Source organism: Chaetodon auriga, chromosome 14 (genome assembly GCF_051107435.1).
Source record: "Chaetodon auriga isolate fChaAug3 chromosome 14, fChaAug3.hap1, whole genome shotgun sequence".
Lineage (NCBI taxonomy): Eukaryota > Metazoa > Chordata > Actinopteri > Chaetodontiformes > Chaetodontidae > Chaetodon > Chaetodon auriga.
The window spans coordinates 349,203-372,153 of NC_135087.1; the positions used below are offsets into that span (position 1 = coordinate 349,203).

The following is a 22,951-nucleotide window of genomic DNA, read 5'->3' on the forward strand; positions in this document are numbered from 1 at the left end:
ATCTCACTGAAACAGACAAATGATCAGTAGATCCCGTTCCATACTGATCTGTGTGTGTGTGTGTGTGTGTGTGTGTGTGTGTGTGTGTGTGTGTGTTCCTCAGGAATCAGACACACTGGGACGCTGAGGAAACCTGAACCGACCAGAGAGAGCAGCGCGTCCTCGGTGAGTCTTCGGTTTATTGTTTACTGGGAGCTCTTACTGGGAGCTCTTACTGGAGTCACTGTCGACCCTCAGGACTGATGTGACTTCATCAGCTTCATCAGGTGACTGATGAAGAAGAGATGATGGAACACATTAATGACTTTGTGTTTTGTTCCTCCAGCAGCCTCCAGTAGCAGAGTCCAGTCCAGACAGGAAGCTCTCTGCTGGGACACCCGGCGACCAGCAACCCGGTGAGAGAACCAGCATGATCGATCAATCAATCGATCGATCTATAATCAATAATGAGTGTCAGGACAAACGAGCTGTGAACGGACTGACAAACACTGATTTTAAAGCTTTCATTTCTGCCTTTAACGGGTCATGTGACCGTTGGTGCCTCTGCTGATTAATGACTGTTTATGAATTATTGATCACTCGTGGTTTATTGGCATCACTGCAGAATCGATTAAGTTATGAAGTTATGAAATGACCTGAAATCATTTGGTGAAATATGATCTGAAACGTTTTGTTGCTGAAACATAAAACTGGATCAGAAAAACCAGATGAGTGTTAGAGGCGTTTGAGGGTTTTGTTCCTGCCCGGGAACCTTTGAGCAAGGTGCTATCTGAACCCTGACCTGCTGTCCCTGAGACGGACCCCGCCTCTGCTTATCATCACTCTGCTTACATCATCACTTCCAGGTGGCGACCTCCTGACGTCCCGTTTCACCGCCGGAGGTCGAGGAGTCGTCTTAGCCGCTCTGAGACAGCGGTGAGACGTGTTTGTCTTCTCTCTCAGTGAAGACTTGATCAAACTTTTTCCGTCTCTGATGAAGTTGTGATCTTTTACTTCTGTCAGAATTTAACTCTCAGCTCTCTGCTGCTGAACATTTGATTCACGTATCAACAACGAGCACCTGAACGCCTCGTACGGCCCCTTCACTGTCTGTCTGCGTGTCGTGTTTTCTGCCGCTCAGCTCTCACAGCACCGCCCACGGGAGGGAGGTCAAAGTGCAGCTGTTGGACCGGGGGCCTCTGCAGACCGGCTCCCAGGGTGCTCCTGGTCTGAGGATCAACTCGCAGGATGCAGCGGGTGTGGCGAGGGTCCGGGCGGAGGCACCGCTGTCCGCTGGTCGCCCGGCAGATGACACGGACGTAGCAGCTGCTGGTCATCCCGTCAAGGTAGAGCTGAGCTGAGTCCTAACGGCGGGACTGACTTCAGTTCAGTCTCACTTTTTGCGTCTGTACTGACCTTCCTGCGACGGCATGGACTCTTCGTCCTCTTTGTGTCTCTCAGGCTTCATCACGTCTGGAGGCTCGAGTGTCTCGGCTGGCGGACGGCGTCCAGGAGCTGCTGCAGGCCGACAGGTACGCCTTTGGCCTTCTGTGTTTGTGAGGACATTTGACTGTCTGACTGTTTGTCTGTCTGTCTGTCTGTCTGACTGTGTGTGTGTGTGTCTGTCTGTCTGTCTGTCTGACTGTGTGTGTGTCTGTCTGTCTGTCTGTCTGTCTGACTGACTGTTTGTCTGTCTGTCTGACTGTGTGTGTGTGTGTCTGTCTGTCTGTCTGACTGTGTGTGTGTCTGTCTGTCTGTCTGTCTGACTGTTTGTCTGTCTGTCTGTCTGTCTGTCAGTCTGTCTGTCTGACTGTCTGTCTGTCTGTCTGACTGTGTGTGTGTCTGTCTGTCTGTCTGACTGTTTGTCTGTCTGTCTGTCTGTCTGTCTGACTGTGTGTGTGTGTGTCTGTCTGTCTGACTGTTTGTCTGTCTGTCTGTCCGTCTGTCTGACTGTTTGTCTGTCTGTCTGTCTGTCTGTCAGTCTGTCTGTCTGTCTGACTGTCTGTCTGTCTGACTGTGTGTGTGTCTGTCTGTCTGTCTGACTGTCTGTCTGTCTGACTGTGTGTGTGTCTGTCTGTCTGTCTGTCTGTCTGTCTGACTGTTTGTCTGTCTGTCTGTCTGTCTGTCTGAAGTGACCTCAGACTCTGGTCCTATCGCAGCGCCCCGTTATGAGTCATACATGACACGAGAGACGCGGCCGAGGGGAAGGGTGGAGTCAGGTGACTCAGTGAGCTTCGTCCACAGGACACAACATCTCGTCTGTCTGTTAGACCAGAATGAGGACAGATCTGATAGGATGCTGAAGACGGCCACTAAGGGACGTGGTTGAAGCCGATCAGAGCGGACTGAACGACGTCTGTCCCGTTTGTCATTGGCGGTCAGATGTACATCCGGCACAGATGGAGAAACGTCACCAGAGAGCGGCGTGACGGATGAACGACTCCGCGTCCTTCTGTCTGAGATCAGTCCTGGTTTCTGATTGGCAGAGCAGGGACGTGAGGAGACTGTGAGGAGGCAGACTGTGGCAGGTGAGATGGAGGTGAGGAGAATCCAGAAGACAGGTCCCAGAAAGTCCTCACACCTGCTGATTGGACCCCCGACAAAAGGTCAAGGTGTCTGCGACGGGATCGCAGGGAGGCGGAGAGGAGCAACGAGGGACGTTGACGGGAGACGAAGGACGGAGCGAGCAGCCACCCGGACCGTCAACAGGTCTGATCCGGACCACCGTCTCCACGACTCTCTGCTTCTGTTCACTGTCCGACTCCGGCCTCAGACACAGCTACCCAATGAGAGCAGAGCATGTTCTCACCTGGACGTCACTGCTGCGTTTTCATTCGCTCAAATTGTTTTCTGTGTGAAAATAAACTAGGAAGGAAACAGAGCGGCTGATTCACAGCCAATCAGCTGCAGCTCTGGAGCTGGTTTAACAGATGGTCCAATCCCTGATGTCACTGTGACCTCACTGTGAAGTCACTGTGACCTCACTCTGGCCTCACTGTGACATCACTGTCTGCTCTGTTGCAGGGAGGGCGGGGACAGGGGGTGGAGCCTAAGCCAGCAGACGCTGCATCACCTGGAGACACTGCACAACCAACAGCTGCAGCTGCAGGTAAACACACCTGTTCAGCCACTGCTGACACCTGACCGTGCTGTCTGACTGCTCATTGGCTCTCTCCTCCTCCAATCAGAACCAGCTGTGGGAGTCAGCTCTCAGGATAGTGACGGGCCACGCCCTGGCAACCTCTGGCCCTGCTGTGACCCCTGACCTCACAGCTTCAGCTCAGCCAGCCTGTCTGCAGGTGACTCACCTGGACACAGCAGGTAAACACACACACACACACACACACACACAATTACAGTGTCAAGCTGAGGCTCACCAGGTCACAAGATCATGTTTTCCAGTCACCAGTTGACAGCCGATCACAGCCAATCACAGCCAATCACACACGGACCAGCCAATCACAGCTGTTGAGACCTCTGGTGAACTTGCGTCTGCCCTCTTGATGTGATGTTAACATGAATAAACAGTTATTGATCAGAGCAGCAGTGCTTCCTGTCTGTTACCTGGGACAAACACCTGCACATGAAGGACGACCTGCCGTCTCCTCAGTCCGTCTCGTCGCTGCAGGAAGCTGTTTGTGCTCCTTTTGTTCGAACGTAAAACACTTGAGTTTCATCTGTCTGTGTGAAACCGACGGATCAGATCAGATCCAGGTGTGTCAGGTGTGTCCTCACTGCGACGAGCTGAAAGAGAGCAGTGAAGAAGTGTAGCTCACAGATGAGTCTCTGACTGCATGGTCACAGCGCATCCCCCAAAGCACCATGGGAACTGTAGTTCAGACAGGAAGAGTCACACTGTCGTCCGTTCAGAACCAATGACGACGTCTCAGAGGTCACGAAGCCTCGAGACCAGCAGGTGGCAGCAGGGTGCAACGCAACAGAAGTGTGTGTGTGTGTGTTCCTCACATTGTGTGGACATAAATCTGTTTACAGACATTTTATTCATTTCATTTTCATGTATTTAATCATTCTGCATTGATTATAGAGAATAATTTTCTAATATTTAGTAAATCATTACAGTTTAGGCTGAAGACTGGACTCAGGTTTAGGTTTAGTCTATGTGATGAAAACCGAACGTGTGTGCGTTCAGTCTCACAGAGCAGACTGATGCTGTCTCTGCTGGTCTCAGTCTGTCTTCACAGACTGACTGATGTTGGTGACCTCTGACCTTTGCTGTACCTGAGCCACCTGTGAATGCTCGGTGGAGTCAGCGTGGATCAGACCGTCTCTTGTCTTTACTGTCTTCTACTGACCGAATTCACCCTCTGTCTCCATCAGCAGACGTCCTCAGCAACCAGCAGGGAAGCTCCTCGGCAACCGCCACCGCGAAGCCTGGCCCAGTTGCTATGGCAACAACCCACCGTGACCGATGGCCGGAGCAAACTAGGTGTGTGTGTGTGTGTGTTACTGTGTGAGTGTGTTACTGTGTGTGTGTCTGATTTGCATAATCACTCAGAGAGAGAGTCGGGCGATCAAGGCTGAGGCTTCCTCCTTGCAGCACGGTAGCCCGGCGCGTTTCCATGGCAACACAGACGATAACCATCAGAGGTACTCTGTCTGTGTGTGGGGGGGGGGGGGGGGGGGGGCACTGAGACATTAAACCCTCACTGGAGGTTTAATGTTGATCGATTTGACTTTATATTTTTCCCAGAATGCATCAGTGTGGCGTGGTGCCACTCAGTCATTAACCCCGTCCTGTCCAGAGCGTCTTAGAGGAACAGATGTGTGTCATAACTGATCAGAAAAACACACACATTCATGTCCTGTCAATCAATTAACTGAGTGATCGACGAGGGAGAGAGAGAGACAGACAGACAGAGAGAGACAGACAGAGAGAGACAGACAGAGAGAGACAGAGAGAGAGAGACAGACAGACAGACAGAGAGAGACAGAGAGAGAGAGACAGACAGACAGACAGAGAGAGACAGAGAGAGAGAGACAGAGAGAGAGAGACAGAGAGAGAGACAGAGAGAGACAGACAGAGAGAGAGAGACAGAGAGAGAGACAGAGAGAGACAGACAGAGAGAGACAGACAGACAGAGAGAGACAGACAGAGGAGGGGGAGGGAGAACAGCTGAAACCTGCCTGGCAACAAACACACACACACACACACACACACACACACACACTGTGTGTGTGTGTGTGTGTGTGTGTGTGTGTGTGTGTGTGTGTCTACAGTAACAGGACCAGTTCCATCAATGGATCCTGGTCTGCATTAAACTGGTTCTGGTTTCTTTGCGTGTGGAGACTTAAAGAGGAAGCCTGGACCAGCAGCTGCAGGACACCACATGTCCTCAATTCAGACACAGTGACGATACGATGATGATGAAGATGAAGGTCCACACATGTCAAACTCAGTTTATACTGACAGCAGGACACTGACGATGGTCTGCCCCAGACCAGGAGCTGAATCCAGGTGAGCCGCTCATGTTCACAGACCAAAGACCTGGATCCTGATGGTCTGTGTGAGCTGAGCTGCACTGAAAACCAGACTTAATGTGACCTGAGTTCAGGAAGAGGAGGTCTGATCTCAGATCAGCTGCTGAGATCTGTGAGCTGAAACTGATCTCAGGTCAGGGTCAGCGTGTCTGTCTCCTCTGCTCATTGTTCACTGTAATGGATGAGTGAAGGAGGAGGAGGGCAACAAGTGGCATCATGTCGTTTCAGTGTCAGAGGAGCTGCAAGCTGCAGGAGGAGGTGACGTCACTTACTCTACCAGGTGGCATGGGGGGGGGGGGCACATTCCTCAGCTTCTCTCGGAGTGAAGCATGCAGGGGGAAAAAACGCAGACCACCCCTCCTCCTCCTCCTCCTCCTCCTCCGTCTCTGCAGCACAACACGGAGCTCCAGCAGCAGCAGGAGGAACAATAACCGAGAGGAGTCTGCACTCTGTGTCTGTCGGTCCTCCTCTTTCTTCATTTCTCTGCTGAACGACCCGAGCCGGAGCTCGCTGCTCCGCGGAGAAGGAAGGGAGGGAGACGTGCAGAGGAAGATGTCCTCCCCGCAGGTCTCCTCGTCCCGCAGACAGTCATGTTATCTGTGCGACCTGCCCCGCATGCCCTGGGCCATGATCTGGGACTTCACCGAGCCCGTGTGCCGGGGCTGCGTCAACTACGAGGGCGCGGACCGCATCGAATTCGTCATCGAGACAGCCCGCCACCTGAAGCGGGCTCACGGCTTGCAGGAGGGTCGGTCCCCCGCCGGCGGACCGCCTCCTCCGCCGCAGCAGCAGACCGCTGTGGCGAAGAGCCAGGCGGTGTTACTGACTGGGAAAGAGCAGGTGGGACAGCTGAACCACCACCACCAGACGGATGGACCGGGGAAGTCTCAGCCGCCCGACCGATACCCGCTCGGTGCAGATAACCGAGTTCGGTTTGACTACGGCGGTCACAGCAGCAGGCTTTCCAACGGGCTCGGAGGACCCAACGGGTTCAAACCGGACGACGGACCACCAGAGCTGAACCGCCAGAGCCCGAACTCGAGGAGCAGGGGGCACGGCGGGCTGGTGTCGGCACCGGGACAGATGAATGTGCCGCCGAACCTGCTTCCTCAGACCCTCAACGGACCGGGTCCGCACGGCGTGGCGGGCAGAGCCGCCCCTCAGAGCTCCATGGTCGGTCTCTCCCTGCCCGGCCAGGCGGGGCTGTCTGAACCTGGAACGAAGCGGCCCGCCTCGGTGTCCAGCACGGACCAGGAGCGGGAACTGAAGGAGAAACAGCGGAACGTGGAGGCTCTGGCCGAGCTGAGCGACAGTCTCCGGAACCGGCAGGAAGAGTGGGCGAGCAAGCCGAAGATGGTGAGGGACACGCTGGTCACTCTGTCCGGCTGCACCCCGTTTGACGTCCGCTTCAAGAAAGACCACGGGCTGGTCGGCAGGGTGTTCGCCTTCGACGCCGTATCCAAACCCGGCATGGAGTACGAGCTGAAGATCTTCATCGAGTACCCGAGCGGCTCCGGGAACGTGTTCTCCAGCGCCTCGGGGGTCGCCAAGCAGATGTACCAAGACTGTATGAAGGACTTCGGCAGAGGGTTGTCCTCCGGGTTTAAGTATCTGGAGTACGAGAAGAAACACGGCTCCGCGGACTGGCGTCTGCTGGGGGATTTATTACCGGAGTCTCTGCGGTTTTTTAAGGAGTGTGTGGGGGGAGACATGCTGCCGCAGCCGTACATCGACGGCAGTTACCCGCTGCTGCCCACCTCCCTGGTGCTTCCCGGCCGAGCCTTGTCTTCGGGGAGCGGGAGCGGCAGCTCCAGGGTCGGAGTGAGGAAGAGGAAAGCCTCGCCGGAGCCGGACACGGCGGAGTGCGGCCTGAAGCTGACGGAGGAGCAGCAGAGGCAGCAGTGGATCAACAGCCAGACCGAAGCCCTCAAACTCTCCATGGCTGCCAGCTCTTTCGCCGGGCCGCCGCCTCCGCTCGGCCCGGGACCCCCCGGTCTCTCCTCCGGCCGCACCACTCCGCCGGATTCCGCCGCTCCTCCGCAGAACGGACAGTCCCCGATGGCCGCGCTCATGTCAGTGGCGGACACGCTCGGGAACGCGCACTCCCCCAACAAGGACAGAGACTCAGTTCACTCCACCACCTCCTCCTCCAGACACAACAACGGCAGCCCGGCCTCCCCCGCCTCCGTGTCCGGACAGAGGCGCCTCTCGTCTCGCAACGGAGACCTCGGGCTGTCCACCACGTCGCAGTCCGCAGGTGGCATGGAGGCGGTGCACGCGCAGAGTGTGCCCGACTCCCCCATGGCCAACAGCGGGCCTCTGTGCTGCACGATCTGCCACGAACGCTTAGAGGACACACACTTCGTGCAGTGTCCCTCCGTCCCCAACCACAAGTTCTGCTTCCCCTGCTCCAGAGAGAGCATCAAGGCCCAGGGGGCCTCCGGGGAGGTGTACTGCCCCAGCGGGGAGAAGTGCCCGCTGGTCGGCTCCAACGTGCCCTGGGCCTTCATGCAGGGGGAGATCGCCACCATCCTGGCTGGAGATGTGAAGGTAAAGAAGGAGAGAGACCCCTAAGGATGAGGATGGTGACGATGAAGAGACTCTTTAAAGTCTTCTTCTTTACTTTCTGTGCAAAAAAAATGCATAACAGTGAGACAGTCATTCTGCTGCTGAGCCTCCTCTGATGGAGAGAATCGATCTGTGTGGAGCTGATAGGGACGCAGCCACTGACCAGTACTGATTAAACAGGTGAAACCACAGTGGACGAAACCAGGGCTGCAGATTATTCCAGAAACAAGTGAAACTTTTAATTCAAGGAGAAATATGGACGAGGTAAGAGTAGAATAACACCCCCCCCCCAGTATTTCAATGTAGTATCAGTACTAAGGGGGGTTTGTAACGGTGTGTGGTCTGCTCACGAGTCCCAGTCCTTCAGCGCTGACATGTTTTCACTCTGCTGATGTTTGCTTTGTTCAGTCTGATGTGACCTGTTACAGTGTGAGGCAGCAGCAGCTGGATGAACGTCAGCCGTCCGAAGCTGGCTGACTGTTCATGTTTCACCGCAGGCTGGGCTGACGCTGATCGGGTCTGTTAGCTGTTAGAAACACAGACACAGGAGTGTTAGACAGGACCGGGTCTATCACAAGCCTCACAGTGTAAAACAGGACAGGACAGAGACTGACGCACCAAAGGGGGACGTCTCTTAAATCCAATATGAGAATCTGGTTTGGGTTTGGAAAGTAGATTTGTCTTCCAGCCCCACGTGAAGAAGGCGTTCAGGCGTTTGCCCCGGTAGATTCAGCCGTCGTTTGTTTGTGTCTTCGCTCACTATTTATTTGATAGAATGTCCACAGCGGACAGCTGTCGATGAAGAGGCTGATGGTCTTCAGCCATCAGAGAATCAGGACGTCAGAGTCGTGGAGGTTACGAGTCGAAGCCTCCTGCAGCTCCACCGACTGTACACCTGTGCAGCTGATGACCTGGACGTTTCTCCAGGTGAAACCAGCTGTCTGTCAAGTAAAGACCATTACAAGGTGTTTGAAGGTGGAGCTGCTGGAGGGCGCCGATTCGCCATTGGTTCATCGACAAACAGTCAAAGTGTTGATGAGAAACGTCCTCAGAGCAGCTCGACACCTCGCCTGACCAGCGTGATCCAGGAAATCTGTCAGACGTCTGTAATATGTCCAAAAACGTGGACGAGGACGCGGTCAGCGTGAGGAGGAGAAGCGGCGGCGCTCCGCTGACGGAGGGCGTATGAGGCGGAGGTGCAGGGTGGAGCTCGAGAGGAGACGTTTAAATGTCCTGTTTGTGTGGATGTTTGAGGAAACGTGTGTGTCGTGGTGGAGGTGACGGAGGCGTAACTGTGATGTGGCGTTGAAACAGACAGACAGGTTCAGAGGTGAGACAGCTCTCTCAGAACCCTTTTTATTTTTCTAGAAGGTTCGGTGGCTCGTTTCAGTCCTTCTGAACTTCGTCAGTTTGATTTCAGTGAAATGTTTTACTTCCTGTTCTTTTTTCTTTTTCATTTTCTGACTGCAATAAAGCTTTTTTTGTCAGACTTCCTGTTTTTCTTTCGTACCTGTAAGGTGTGATGGTGTTGAGGGCAGCCGGGACGTGCTTGGCCTTGTCTGTCCTCATTTTGACCTCCTTCACTTCCTGTAGTGACACACTGATCTTGTAATGTGCCTTGAGCTCAACCTGTTGTAATAAACTCTGTTGGTATGAACCTTTTCTCCTGCCTTCTGTCAGCTGTGTGTGTGTGTGTGTGTGTGTGTGTGTGTGTGTGTGTGTGTGTGTGTGTGTACACACGTGTGTACCTGCAGAAAAGATCCTTCACTGTGTACTTATGCTGTATACTTCAGCTGCAGTGCAGTGTTAGTACACAGTGTAAGTACAGTGTGTGCTGCAGCAGTACCAGTGGCAGGTTCACTGTTAACAGCAGCACTGGTTGAACAGAACAGCTGTAGTTGTAGCAGTAGCACTTCCAGCAGTACTAGCTCTGTCACTGGCCATAGTATTTTTTCAGTAATATCACAGCAATCAGTTATATCTGTAGTATAACAGTAGTAATACTGCAGTTCCAAAGAAAAACAAATCATTGAATCAAATTCTACAACAGAAAAGAATCAACAACAAAGAACTTGAGAACCAGAGCAGCCGTACTGTTTGTAGTAGTACTGTTTGTAGTAGTACTGATTGTAGTACGAGCAGCAGTACTGTTTGTAGTACAAGCAGCAGCATGGTTTGTAGTAGTACTGTTTGTAGTACGAGCAGCAGTACTGTTTGTAGTACAAGCAGCAGCATGGTTTGTAGTAGTACTGTTTGTAGTAGTACTGATTGTAGTACGAGCAGCAGTAGTCTTTGCAGTAGAAGTAGTAGTACTGCAGCAGTTCTCGCTGTAGTTTTGGTTTCTTGCTGCATTGCAGATTTTTTCTTTGAGCAACAACACACACCTGGAGTGTGAGTGTATGTGTGTGTGTGTGTGTCTGTTTCTGTGTGTGTGTGTGTTTGTCAGTCTGTCTGTGTCCCTCTGTGTGTGTGTGTGTGTGTGTGTGTGTGTGTCCGTCCGTCCGTCTGTGTGTGTGTCCGTCCGTCCGTCCGTCTGTCTGTGTGTGTTTGTGTGTGTGTGTGTGTGTGTTTGTCTGTCTGTCTGTGTCCCTCTGTGTGTGTGTGTGTGTGTGTCCGTCCGTCTGTCTGTCTGTGTTTGTGTTTGTGTGTGTGTGTGTGTGTTTGTCTGTCTGTGTGTGTGTGTGTGTTTGTCTGTCTGTCTGTCTGTGTCCCTCTGTGTGTGTGTGTGTGTGTCCGTCCGTCTGTCTGTGTGTGTGTGTGTGTGTGTGTGTCCGTTTCTGTGTGTGTGTGTGTGTGTGTGTGTGTCCGTTTCTGTGTGTGTGTGTGTGTGTGTGTGTCCGTTTCTGTGTGTGTGTGTGTGTCCGTTTCTCTGTGTGTGTGTGTGTGTGTGTGTGTGTGTGTGTGTGTGTGTGTGTGTGGACAGTGATGGTTAAGGTGCCCTTGGCTCAGTGCAGCAGCTCACTGTGCATACTAATACACACACACACACACACACTCACTCACACAGGGACGTGTGTGTGTGTGGCTGGCTGAGGGGGTGTCAGGACCAGTTGATTGATTGACAGGCCTGATTTTGTGTCTGTGTTTGTTGAGATCATTCCTTGTCTTTATTGATCCGCATCCGTCTGATCGGTGTCTTTGTGTCCTCGTATCTGAGTATCTGAGACACAGCAGCCTCAGAGCAAAGAGCTGTCCACAGACTGGACCTGCAGACCTGTGTGTCCCTGTCTCAGGTGAGGATACACAACCTGTCTTCTGTGGGCGGGTGTTGTTTCCCGTCCTGCTCTGGGACACCGGAGAGCGAGCAGCGCGGTGCATCAGCCTCGTCCGTCTGCACATCGCCGCTCGGTCCCCTCCCCCTCCGTCGTCGTGCGGGATGCTGTGGTTGCCATGGTTACCAGCCTCCCAGTTGAGGAACGTGCTGAGGAAACAAAGAGAGAAAAAAACAGGATGTGTTACGCTGAGGTGACGTCATCGTCCGCTGCAGTGAGGAACGTGACGTTCATGCTAATAAAGCTTCTTTGAATTTAGATTTGAGGGAGCTGAATGGAGGCTGTGCAGGTGGCACGCCATGAGGTCAGGGGTCAGGGCTCGATCAGCGTTCCGTTGGTGTGCGTGCACGCGTTCGACTATCAACTCCATTTGTAGACGATGATGTCAGTACTATTTTTCTCCCAGCATCCCCCGCTACAGCAGCCTCCCCCCCCCCCCCCCCCCCCACCCACCTCCAGCAGTATCTCAGTGCTATGTGGTCTCAGCCCCCCCCCCCCCCCGGGTCTCTGTCTCTGCGACTGACAAATGAGTGGTCAGACATGTGTTGACTCCCCTCCTCCCCCGTCCTCCCCCGGCAGCGCTCACACGGAGCTGACATGTTCTCCGTTTTGTCTGATTGGTCGAGCTGATGTTGGTACGTCTTTAATGGATCAGTTGATCCTATAAAGGATTCAAAGTGATCCAGTCGTGATAAAATGTCCATGTAATGTGGCTTCACGTTTAGCCTGAATGGGTCATGATTTGACCCCTTAAAGCTGCGTTTTACCCCTGTCCACATTTACCACATCCAGCTCAAGTAGACCTACATCAGGTCTGCCAGGGTCCCACTCAGGTCCACATTCAGTCCTAAGGAAGTCAAATTGAACTCACATGGACCCCAGATTGGTCCTGAATCAGTCCATTTGGACACATTTAGCCCACATTAGCCCATAAGGGTTGATTTTTTTTGGCACACCTTGGTCCACTTTAAGCTCAAATGGTGCTGCTGTCACCATGGGAAACTACTGAGGTGTTGCCTAGCAACAGCGGCAGCACTGACCGTCTGCAGCAGCTGTGACTGAGAGCAGGAGGCCATAGAGGCGGCCAATCCCCCCCCACCCCACGCACACACGCACATACACACAATTACAGTGTGGTGTCCTCTGATTGACTCCAGAGGCAGCAGACTCTGTGTGTGTGTGTGTGTGTGTGTGTGTGTGTGTGTGTGTGTGTGTGTGAGTGACAGACAATGACAGACTTTGGCTGGAAATGAAAAAGTTCATCGCTGACTCTTTAACCACAGACTGACTCAACTGATCGATAGTCAATCAAAGTGTTTGATCGGGGGTGTGTTGTTGGTTGTGTCAGATTTGCTGTTCTTCTGTTTGAGTAAAGTGTTTTACAGTGTTGGTGGGACAAAAGCAAGCAGAGCTGATGAGTATTGAAGCGTTTTCTCTCATTTAGACCAAACGATCGTTGAAGTCGTTCCTGATTCGTTTTCGGTCAGTGGACTAAGAAACGAGGGTCTAACATTTGTTTCACTGCAGGTTTTAGACGACGTGGACATTTCCTACAGTGTTCGGTCACGTTTTCAGACTCGTCAGAGTCGACGTGGAGCTCACCTCTTTGTCAAAGTGTCGTCACGCAGCCGAACTGACAGCTCATGAACCGCGAAGTCAACGAGTCTGCTCAACTCCGCTCGTCTCTGTCGGCCATCTTCTTCTTTTATGCAGAGATGACCGGTGTCGCCGAGGCGCACCCAGCGTTTCCACGGCAACCCAGACAGCTGCAGGAAGTCACCTGCAGTCTTCGGCCAATCACAGTCAGGCAGCGGCAAGGAGAGCCAACGAGGTGCTGAGGGAGATGGGATGTTTGAAGACTGAGATGAAGACGCTGCTGATGGTGAGTTAACAGAGAATTGAAGCAGAGGACAGTGGAGGACAGTATAGTATAATGGACAGTAGAGGACAGTATAGTATAGTGGACAGTAGAGGACAGTATAGTGGACAGTATAGTGGACAGTGGAGGACAGTATAGTATAGTGGACAGTAGAGGACAGTGGAGGACAGTAGAGGACAGTATAGTATAGTGGACAGTGGAGGACAGTAGAGGACAGTATAGTATAGTGGACAGTAGAGGACAGTGGAGGACAGTAGAGGACAGTATAGTATAGTGGACAGTGGAGGACAGTATAGTGGACAGTAGAGGACAGTGGAGGACAGTAGAGGACAGTATAGTATAGTGGACAGTGGAGGACAGTATAGTATAGTGGACAGTAGAGGACAGTGGAGGACAGTATAGTATAGTGGACAGTAGAGGACAGTATAGTATAGTGGACAGTGGAGGACAGTATAGTATAGTGGACAATGGAGGACAGTGGAGGACAGTATAGTATAGTGGACAGTAGAGGACAGTGGAGGACAGTAGAGGACAGTATAGTATAGTGGACAGTGGAGGACAGTATAGTATAGTGGACAGTAGAGGACAGTGGAGGACAGTAGAGGACAGTATAGTATAGTGGACAGTAGAGGACAGTATAGTATAGTGGACAATGGAGGACAGTGAAGGACAGTAGAGGACAGTATAGTATAGTGGACAGTGGAGGACAGTATAGTATAGTGGACAGTAGAGGACAGTAGAGGACAGTATAGTATAGTGGACAGTAGAGGACAGTGGAGGACAGTAGAGGACAGTATAGTATAGTGGACAGTAGAGGACAGTATAGTATAGTGGACAGTAGAGGACAGTGGAGGACAGTAGAGGACAGTATAGTATAGTGGACAGTGGAGGACAGTAGAGGACAGTATAGTATAGTGGACAGTGGAGGACAGTAGAGGACAGTATAGTATAGTGGACAGTGGAGGACAGTAGAGGACAGTGTAGTATAGTGGACAGTAGAGGACAGTGGAGGACAGTAGAGGACAGTATAGTATAGTGGACAGTAGAGGACAGTATAGTATAGTGGACAGTAGAGGACAGTGGAGGACAGTAGAGGACAGTATAGTATAGTGGACAGTAGAGGACAGTATAGTGGACAGTGGAGGACAGTATAGTATAGTGGACAGTGGAGGACAGTAGAGGACAGTATAGTATAGTGGACAGTGGAGGACAGTAGAGGACAGTATAGTATAGTATAGTGGACAGTAGAGGACAGTGGAGGACAGTAGAGGACAGTATAGTATAGTGGACAGTAGAGGACAGTATAGTATAGTGGACAGTGGAGGACAGTAGAGGACAGTATAGTGGACAGTAGAGGACAGTATAGTATAGTGGACAGTAGAGGACAGTATAGTATAGTGGACAGTGGAGGACAGTATAGTGGACAGTAGAGGACAGTGGAGGACAGTAGAGGACAGTATAGTATAGTGGACAGTGGAGGACAGTATAGTGGACAGTAGAGGACAGTGGAGGACAGTAGAGGACAGTATAGTATAGTGGACAGTGGAGGACAGTATAGTATAGTGGACAGTAGAGGACAGTGGAGGACAGTATAGTATAGTGGACAGTAGAGGACAGTATAGTATAGTGGACAGTGGAGGACAGTATAGTATAGTGGACAATGGAGGACAGTGGAGGACAGTATAGTATAGTGGACAGTAGAGGACAGTGGAGGACAGTAGAGGACAGTATAGTATAGTGGACAGTGGAGGACAGTATAGTATAGTGGACAGTAGAGGACAGTATAGTATAGTGGACAGTAGAGGACAGTGGAGGACAGTAGAGGACAGTATAGTATAGTGGACAGTAGAGGACAGTATAGTATAGTGGACAATGGAGGACAGTGAAGGACAGTAGAGGACAGTATAGTATAGTGGACAGTGGAGGACAGTATAGTATAGTGGACAGTAGAGGACAGTAGAGGACAGTATAGTATAGTGGACAGTAGAGGACAGTGGAGGACAGTAGAGGACAGTATAGTATAGTGGACAGTAGAGGACAGTATAGTATAGTGGACAGTAGAGGACAGTGGAGGACAGTAGAGGACAGTATAGTATAGTGGACAGTGGAGGACAGTATAGTATAGTGGACAGTAGAGGACAGTATAGTATAGTGGACAGTGGAGGACAGTATAGTATAGTGGACAGTAGAGGACAGTGGAGGACAGTATAGTATAGTGGACAGTAGAGGACAGTAGAGGACAGTATAGTATAGTGGATAGTGGAGGACAGTATAGTATAGTGGACAGTAGAGGACAGTAGAGGACAGTAGAATCCCTTCATAACACCCAGAAATCTGAAGCACGTTGACATCAAATATTTTATCCTTTTAAAAATGGCTGCTGAGTGAAATCAGTGAAAGCCGTTGAAGCTTCCATGAGTCTGTTTTTTGCTTGTTGGTCTAAAGTCTGAAAGGCTTTCTGTCGTCTAACAGCCAGAAGACTCTCTGAACACCAGCAGACCTGGACCAGACCACCACCAGTCCCAACAATCCTACTTCCAGCAAATTCAGTCCCAACAAAATCTCCCCCAACCAAACCACTTCCAGTCCAAGTCCCTGCAAACTGAGCCCCAACTATCCCAGTCACTACAGTCCAAGTCCCAACAAAACCAGTCTCGATCCCAACAAGTTCAGTCCTCACAAACCCACTCCCAGTCCCATCAAGGCCCTTTTCCACAAATCCTCTCCCAAGAAAATCGTACCCATCAGTCCCAGTCAGTACAGGTCCAGAGGAGGCCTCCACTTCCGTCCATGTTGGAGGAGGCAGGTCAGGTTCTCTGGCAGGTTCAGAGACAGAAGAAGGTTCTAGAGGAGAATGTGGAGGCTCTGCTGAGGGTCAGAACGGGAGAGGTCCTGCACTGCCACCTGGAGGCACTGGCTGCTAACAGGTAGCTAATGCTAGCAAACTCTGTGTTTACGGGCCTGCTAACGAGTAATTACCTGCCATCATGACTGATAACCTAAAGTGACCTTTATTGGCCAACAAGCCAAAAATCTGTTCTTTTTGTATCAGATAGCCAACATTAACTAAATGTATGCTAACAGGTAGCTAACACTAGATTTAGATCCGCTCACAGTTAGCTGATACTAACTTTATGTCTGTTAATGTTAAGCTAACATTGCCTAAATGCTGCTAACACATTCCTTATGTTAATTTCATGTCTGCTAACAGTCAGGCCTAGCTAATGCTAACTGTGTGTAAAGAAAGCTAACAATGACTACCTGGATTACAGCATCTTACACTAACAGCATGCTAACAGTACTTTTCAATCTGCTAACAGGTCGCTAATGCTGGAGCTACGCTGGAGTAATGTTATTTATAGTTTGACAGTTGCCATTGTGATTATTGATCAGTGCAATTATTGGTTTGGCTTTACATCAGAAGAATCGTCATTTTAAATTCAGAGCTGTTGGTTCACAGCCTGATGCAGCAGGTGGTTTGTTACGCAGAATCAAAAATACTGGGAGGTGATTGGATGAAGCATCTGTCTGTCACAGCCTTCAGTGCCATTCTTTGTTCTTCCACTGAAGAGAGACTCTCCAGCTCTGACAGATCTGATGCTGCTAAGCTAACCTCTTCAGGAGCTGCCACTGTTCGCTGATCGTTCCGAACCGCCGTGAAGCCCGGCGAGACGGATTCTCGCACCGTGAGATCTCGTTGTCTCGTGGTCTGGTGAATCCGGTGATCTGGTGAATCGGAGGGTGATCTGGTTCACGTTTGTTTGTGTTTATGGTGTCGACTGACAGACGGCCTCCGAGCGTTCTGCAGGCGGTGATGAGAGAAGACTGAACCCAGACGTCACTTTGACTGACAGCTGTCACTGAAGACACACTGTCTCCGTCTCTGCTGCCCTCAGTGATAATTCTGTCAAGTTCGTCAGCGTCTTTCAGCAGCTGAAACTGTCGTCACGGCGCTTTGGACCGAACCAATCACAGCACAGTTTTAGAATCTTCGTCAGCTTCGTCAAACAGCAGATTGACACTGACATGAAACACCGCAGAGGAAGTCTGTCTGCTGTCCCTCACACAGAAACTCTCATCTGTCTTCTGTCCCTGCCCTCTGCAGAGACTGGACTGAGGAGGTCCGGATCAAGAAGACAGTGGACGCCTGGATCAACACTTTGACCAAAGACATCCAGGTGAGCTCTCAGCAGGGTTCACACACATCCTGGAACACCTGGAATTCCAGGGGTCCCCTATGGTCTCTCTGTCTGTCTCTCTGTCTCTGTCTTTATGTTTACAACTCCTCCTGTCCTCAGGCTGAGATGTCCTCAGAGGACCCTGTGACCAAAGCCAGCAGAGACGCCAAGGTGACATCACAGCAGAGGGCTGCTGGGAGCTCCGCCCACACGGGCAGGCGGAGGCCAATGAGCACGCTCAGAGGAACAGGAAGTAGAGGACAGACAGCTGGACACAGACTGGTTGGTCTGAGCTTCACTCTGATCGATTGATTTGATCAGTAACACACCTGACGACTCATTGATTTGATGTCATTGATCGTTTCTTTCTCCAGCTGCAGGGGGCGGAGCCTGAGAGACCCACAGGTAGACTGACAGACAGCGAGCAGGTGGAGGGGGACGGAGAGTCGTACCTGAGTCGTCTGTACGGCAGAGCTCCATATGAAGGTCTGAGACGAACCCTGAAGAAGAGTCCGTACCTTCGCTTCAGCTCACCTGGCTCACCGCCCAGCAGGAAGCCCCGCCCCCGCCTGGTGGAGAGTGTCAGAGGTCAGGTCATATTTTTTTTTTTTCAGCTCTCGGACAGACACTGGGTCAGCTGGCAGCGCCTGAGCCAATCGTAGACGGCGGCGGCAAACATGTGAGGACTGTTCACGGTCCGTCGACAGTCCCTGTGTGGAAAGCTTTATCTTATGAACACATTGGCACGGTGACATCACAGGCGTGACATCACAGTCTGCTGTTTCCTGTCTCCCTCAGGTGTGAAGGTGAAGTCCTGTAAGACTCAGACGTTTTTGGATCCCGCCCTCAGTCGGTCACCTGGACCACCTCAGCATCGTCACATCACCGGCTCCTCACGCCTGACCTCTGGTGACCCTGTTCCCATGGCGATCCCTCTGGGTCAGTAAACCCGTTATCGTGAAAAAGTTTTGTTTTGTTTTTTTTTTTAATGTTGTTTTATTTTCGATTTTTCTGTGAATTTCAATGAACTGAGAAGAAGAAGTGAACAGAAAATGACGGTTTGAACAGTCAGGACTGCGTTACCCAGAAGCCCCTGCATGTGACTGACTCTTATCGAACCAAGGTCTTCTTTTAGACTTTTAACTCAAAGTGAAGGTCAGGAAAGGTCAAAGGTCAAAAGTAAAACTGAAAAAGACAAAATAGTAAAATTCAACAGAAACAAAGTGAAAAAAATACAAAATCCAAACGTTAAAGGTTAAAGTCAACCCCTGTCCCCCACCAGGTCGTCCCAGGATGGACTCTTCCAGGTGTCTCACTGAGCCTCAAGAGGAAGTGACATCACCACCCACAGCTCCTCCCACATCCAGTGTGGTCGCCGTGGACAACAGATCTGCCGAGCTGCCGTCACACGTGAGTCAGAATCCTAGACGCGGCGTGACGTCTTGTTAGCGCCCCCGACTGGTTTCCGTTCCTTCAGCCGTCACGTCGCAGTCCTTCCATCACATAAACGGCGTTCATCAGCTGCTCATAAGGCGACTGACCGTCAGACACTCACCCCCCCCCCACACACACGCACACGCACACACACACACACTCTGTGTTTGTCATGTGTCTGTACTGTAGGAGAAACTTCACCTCCTGTCAGTGACTCTGACAGACAGCTGGAGGTCAGAGGTCACTCACAGGTGGTTTTGTGTTGACAGAAGGCAGAGCAGCTGGATGCAGGTGAGGCTCCTCCTCTTCCTCATGTTGACATCATCGAGAGGAAGAGTGAAGAAGAAGAGGACGAACAGAGCGTCTTCCCTGGAACCGACTTCCCGTCTGCTGCTGACAGCGTCCAGGTAACCTTCGTCCTCCTCTCCTACATGTTCTCCTCTTTCCTCGTGTGTCTGTTCGTTGGTCGTCCATCACGTCCTCGTTGTCCTCCGCTTGTGGACTGACGTGAACTTCATGACTTGACCTTTGGAGGCTTGATGCCGATTCAACGCTGCAGATCAGCCGCTGTGCTGTGACATCACCGTGACATGAATGACATCATTAAACACTGATGGACAGGTGAGGGCTGATCCATGGTGACCAATGGCTGCAGGGCATGTCCCCGCTCCCTGTCCCTGTCTCTCTGTGGACTCCTTCCATGTGTGCTGGTTTTGATGGAAGTTGAGCAGCTGATGAAACATCAGCTGCAGCCTCACAGCTCCTCCTGCTGGACACACTCAAAACTGCTTCCTGATCCACTCGGTCCAACTCTGCACGTGACTGGACAGCTCAGGTGAAGCTTGTGAGACAGGACAGAGTGAAGGGGTCACATGGTCTGAAAGAGCCGCTCAAAGATCTGCAGGAGCTCGTTGCTTTTCTGCTGCTTCAGGTGAACAGTTTGGGTGTCGTGTGCTGCTGGTTCGATGGACTCAGGGACGTGGTCTTTGCTGGTCCTCCTGAGTTTCTCAGGTTCTTCTTCCTGACTCTGATTGATTGACGTCCTTCATCGGTTTGAGTCGTTTGTTGATGCTGAAGATTTCCTCACATTGTTCATCACTTTTTATTTGTCCTCTCTTTTCTCTCTTCGGCAGGAGGAGGTGAGTGTTGTGGGTGAGGAAGTGGTGGAGTTGGATGGAGGTCCATCTCCTCCTCCCGTCCTGTATCAGGGTCCGGTCTTCCCTCCCCAGGCCTCCGCCGCCTCCCCTGACCAGGATCAGGCGTCTGTCCTGGACATCAACCTGCAGAGAGACGTCCTGGAGAACCGGCTGGTGGAATGGTGAGAAACCGGACTGAAGTGGACTGAAGTGGACTGAAGTGGACTGAAGTGGATCGAAGTGGATCCTGGTGGCACTGACAGCCCATCGTAGCTTTATTGTCTTCTGTTTGTGTCCGTTGTGTTCAGGGTGGAGCAGCAGCTGATGTCCCGGATGATCTCAGAGATGTACTGCCCCCCTCCCTCTGACCCCGCCCAGAACGACTGTACTGACCAATCAGAGTCTGAGGAGCAGAGCGTCACCTCAGACATTGGTGAGCAGACAGGCTGACGGACCAATCGGAGCAGACGTCTTCTTATTGGCGATCGCTCATTGGTTCACCAGCTCACATTGAACTTAAGTGATGTTATTCTGTGTTTGTCCTCTCATCATCAGATCTCATGTGTCTGTCCGTCTCTCAGTTCTGTCACTTCCTGTCTGTGGCTCTCAGCTCCAAGCTCATTGGTTCCTACTGAAGACATAAATCCTTAAACCGACGCTGCTGTGTCGGTTTGACATTTTCTACTCATCGTGTTTGTGATGTGTTCTGTTCGAGGCGAAAACGTGTCCTCATAAAGGACACAGACTGTACAGAAGGACCTGGTTCAGGACTGACGGGTGATGTTAAGTCCAGGGTTAAAATCTCCAGAACGTGACATGTTGAGATGTGTTTGGAGGACATACGTTGGATGACTTTGATCTTGTGTTTGGGGTGAAGAGCTGGGCTGTCTGGCCGGACTGACTGGCCTGAGGAGGACTTGGGCTCACTGTGATGTTCATATTGTGTGTGTTCAGTGGAGGCAGCAGGAGGTGGAGGTCTGCAGCTGTTTGTAGACTCCAACATGGCAGTGGACTCGGCTCTGATCAGGCAGCTGGTTGATGAGGTCCTGACCGAGCATGTTGCACTGATGCTGGGGACCAGAGACACACTGGAAACAGGACCAGAACCAGGACTAGAACTGCTAAAACCAGGTCCAGGAGCACATCATGAGGTACAAAAAGTCAGAACAAACTAAAACTTGAAAATCTTCAGTCGTCAGTCTGTCTGAATCCTGCTGCTGGTTCTGTTCCAGGAGAGACCCATATCACTGGTTCCTACACCACTACCTACTCCTTCACCCAGCCCGACCCTGCCCAGCTCACAGACCCCACCTCTGACCACACCCCCTCGCTCTGAGCCAACCAGCCTGCTGAACGAGGAGTCTCCTCAGCCAATCGCAGCACCAGGTTAGAAACAGCAGAAGCGTAAGCGTTAGCGTTAGCGTTAGCGTTAGTATCATATGCAGTAGTAGCATTAACAGTAGTAGCTGTAATAGCATAAGCAGCAGCAGTGCTAACAGTAGTACTAATATACATCATAGCATTAGCTCCTGCCCGGGTTAGCAGCACACTTTGTAACTAAACGCTCTGTCTGACTGTGACCTCAGATACTGTAGCCACACCCACCCCTAGTCCAGAACCCGCCCACTCTGCAGGAAGTCCTTCTGCTGTCCATCAAGCCCCGCCCCCTCTGACCTGGGGAGACACTGAGCTGCCATTGGACGAGGGGAGACCAGAGGAGCGCCTGGATACACACCCACAGCCGCTGTATGTGCACACACAACCACACACCTCTTTACCAGGTGGGGACGCAGGTGCGTTATGGGAAATGTGTTCTTGGAGACAGCATCCAGTGAATTTAGCATCAGATAAATTTGAACAAATCAGCTGAGAGTCACATGATGTCTGAAGTGTTGAGAGCAGAGACAGAACGAGCGTCCACGTCTGTCTCATATGAACCAAGAGATTTAAGTTAATGTTCATGATTTTTTTCACCGACTGTTAAAACTGCACTGAAGACATTTGAGTTGTCCTCAACTCGACTGTCCACAGAGCGTCCAGCGCAGCTGCTCAGGTGTGACTCAGGTCTGACTGTCCACAGAGCAAGACTGTCTTCACCTCACCTGGACGTTCAGTCTTTAGCTGTGTCCGTCTCCTCCTGCAGGGTGATGTCAGTAGCGGAGGATGAGCCTCCCCTCTCGTCCCCTCTTCTTCCTCCTCCCTCCCTCCCTCCTGCTCCCTTCGCGTCTCCTCCTCCCCTCGAGTCCCCCTCCAGCTCCTCAGACTCCAGTAGCTCCAGTAGCAGCAGCTGTGTGGTGACAGCAGACACTGATGCAGCACTCAGACACATCTCAGAGGGAGAACTGCTTCTCAGCGTCCAGCAGCTGGCTGCCATGACAGGTACCTTCATCATCTTCATCATCGTCAGTCCCACATCTGTTCTCAACATCTTTGAAAAAAATCACATTAAATTCATGTCATAATGAATTCTTTCACCTCAAATCTGAACTGTCTCTGTCCCTGTCTGTCTCTCTGTCTGTCTCTGTCTGTCTCTCCCTCTCTGTCTCTCTCTGTCTCTCCCTCTCTGTCCCTGTCTGTCTGTCTGTCTGTCTGTCTGTCTGTCCCTCTCTGTCCCTGTCTGTCTCTGTCTGTCTGTCTGTCTCTCTGTCTGTCTCTCCCACTCTGTCTCTGTCTGTCTGTCTGTCTGTCTCTCCCTCTCTGTCCCTGTCTCTCTCTCTCAGACGAGGAGGCTGTCTGTAGTTTTTCCAGTTCTCTCCAGGAGCAGCAGGAGATGGTGAGGACCATGTTTTGTCCCTCAGTGATCACAGTTGTAGTACTACAGTTGTAGTGGTTGTAGTTCTACACTTTGCAGTATTTCCTGTCAGTTTGTTTTGTCACTTCCTGTCCCTCTGCTAGGACTTTGACCCCCCCAGTGAAGGACAGGTCAGAGGTCATGACCTCCTGCTGACCCTGCTGAGCAAGATGGAGCAGGGAGTCACACACAGTGAGAGACCACAGCTGGAGGTA

At 51.6% G+C, this 22,951-nt stretch overlaps 2 protein-coding genes across 8 annotated transcripts in view; both read left to right on the forward strand.

The window, feature by feature from the left end:
• kiaa0586 (KIAA0586 ortholog) overlaps window positions 1–22,951 on the forward strand; it is a 29,467-nt gene that overhangs the window by 832 nt on the left and 5,684 nt on the right. For 3 of the 7 annotated variants that reach the window (XR_013078189.1, XM_076749561.1, XM_076749565.1), the window contains exons 2-25: window positions 104–165; window positions 326–395; window positions 846–915; window positions 1,121–1,325; window positions 1,441–1,511; window positions 3,004–3,088; window positions 3,168–3,300; window positions 4,318–4,426; window positions 13,032–13,200; window positions 15,670–16,124; window positions 17,303–17,375; window positions 17,496–17,657; window positions 17,750–17,963; window positions 18,174–18,314; window positions 18,658–18,785; window positions 19,079–19,216; window positions 19,943–20,127; window positions 20,254–20,378; window positions 20,900–21,096; window positions 21,178–21,331; window positions 21,532–21,691; window positions 22,089–22,324; window positions 22,666–22,718; window positions 22,841–22,948. Coding sequence is in view for 5 of the 7 variants with exons in the window: in XM_076749561.1 (XP_076605676.1) it covers window positions 104–165; window positions 326–395; window positions 846–915; window positions 1,121–1,325; window positions 1,441–1,511; window positions 3,004–3,088; window positions 3,168–3,300; window positions 4,318–4,426; window positions 13,032–13,200; window positions 15,670–16,124; window positions 17,303–17,375; window positions 17,496–17,657; window positions 17,750–17,963; window positions 18,174–18,314; window positions 18,658–18,785; window positions 19,079–19,216; window positions 19,943–20,127; window positions 20,254–20,378; window positions 20,900–21,096; window positions 21,178–21,331; window positions 21,532–21,691; window positions 22,089–22,324; window positions 22,666–22,718; window positions 22,841–22,948 (3,503 nt within the window). In the remaining 2 variants the exon portion in view is untranslated. Of the gene's footprint in view, window positions 1–103; window positions 166–325; window positions 396–845; window positions 916–1,120; window positions 1,326–1,440; window positions 1,512–3,003; window positions 3,089–3,167; window positions 3,301–4,317; window positions 4,427–13,031; window positions 13,201–15,669; window positions 16,125–17,302; window positions 17,376–17,495; window positions 17,658–17,749; window positions 17,964–18,173; window positions 18,315–18,657; window positions 18,786–19,078; window positions 19,217–19,942; window positions 20,128–20,253; window positions 20,379–20,899; window positions 21,097–21,177; window positions 21,332–21,531; window positions 21,696–22,088; window positions 22,325–22,665; window positions 22,720–22,840; window positions 22,949–22,951 lie in introns of those variants that run through there. The other 4 variants (XM_076749564.1, XM_076749562.1, XM_076749563.1 and 1 more) reach the window with 4 other exon arrangements.
• Window positions 4,455–9,708, forward strand: irf2bpl (interferon regulatory factor 2 binding protein-like). The gene has a single exon (XM_076749568.1). The coding sequence runs from the start codon at window positions 5,695–5,697 to the stop codon at window positions 8,050–8,052; it is 2,358 nt and encodes a 785-aa protein (XP_076605683.1). The 5' UTR covers window positions 4,455–5,694; the 3' UTR covers window positions 8,053–9,708.

Coding starts and splice junctions, on each gene's coding strand:
- irf2bpl (XM_076749568.1), top strand. CDS start 5,695: ATGTCGTTTCAGTGTCAGAGGAGCTGCAAGCTGCAGGAGGAGGTGACG.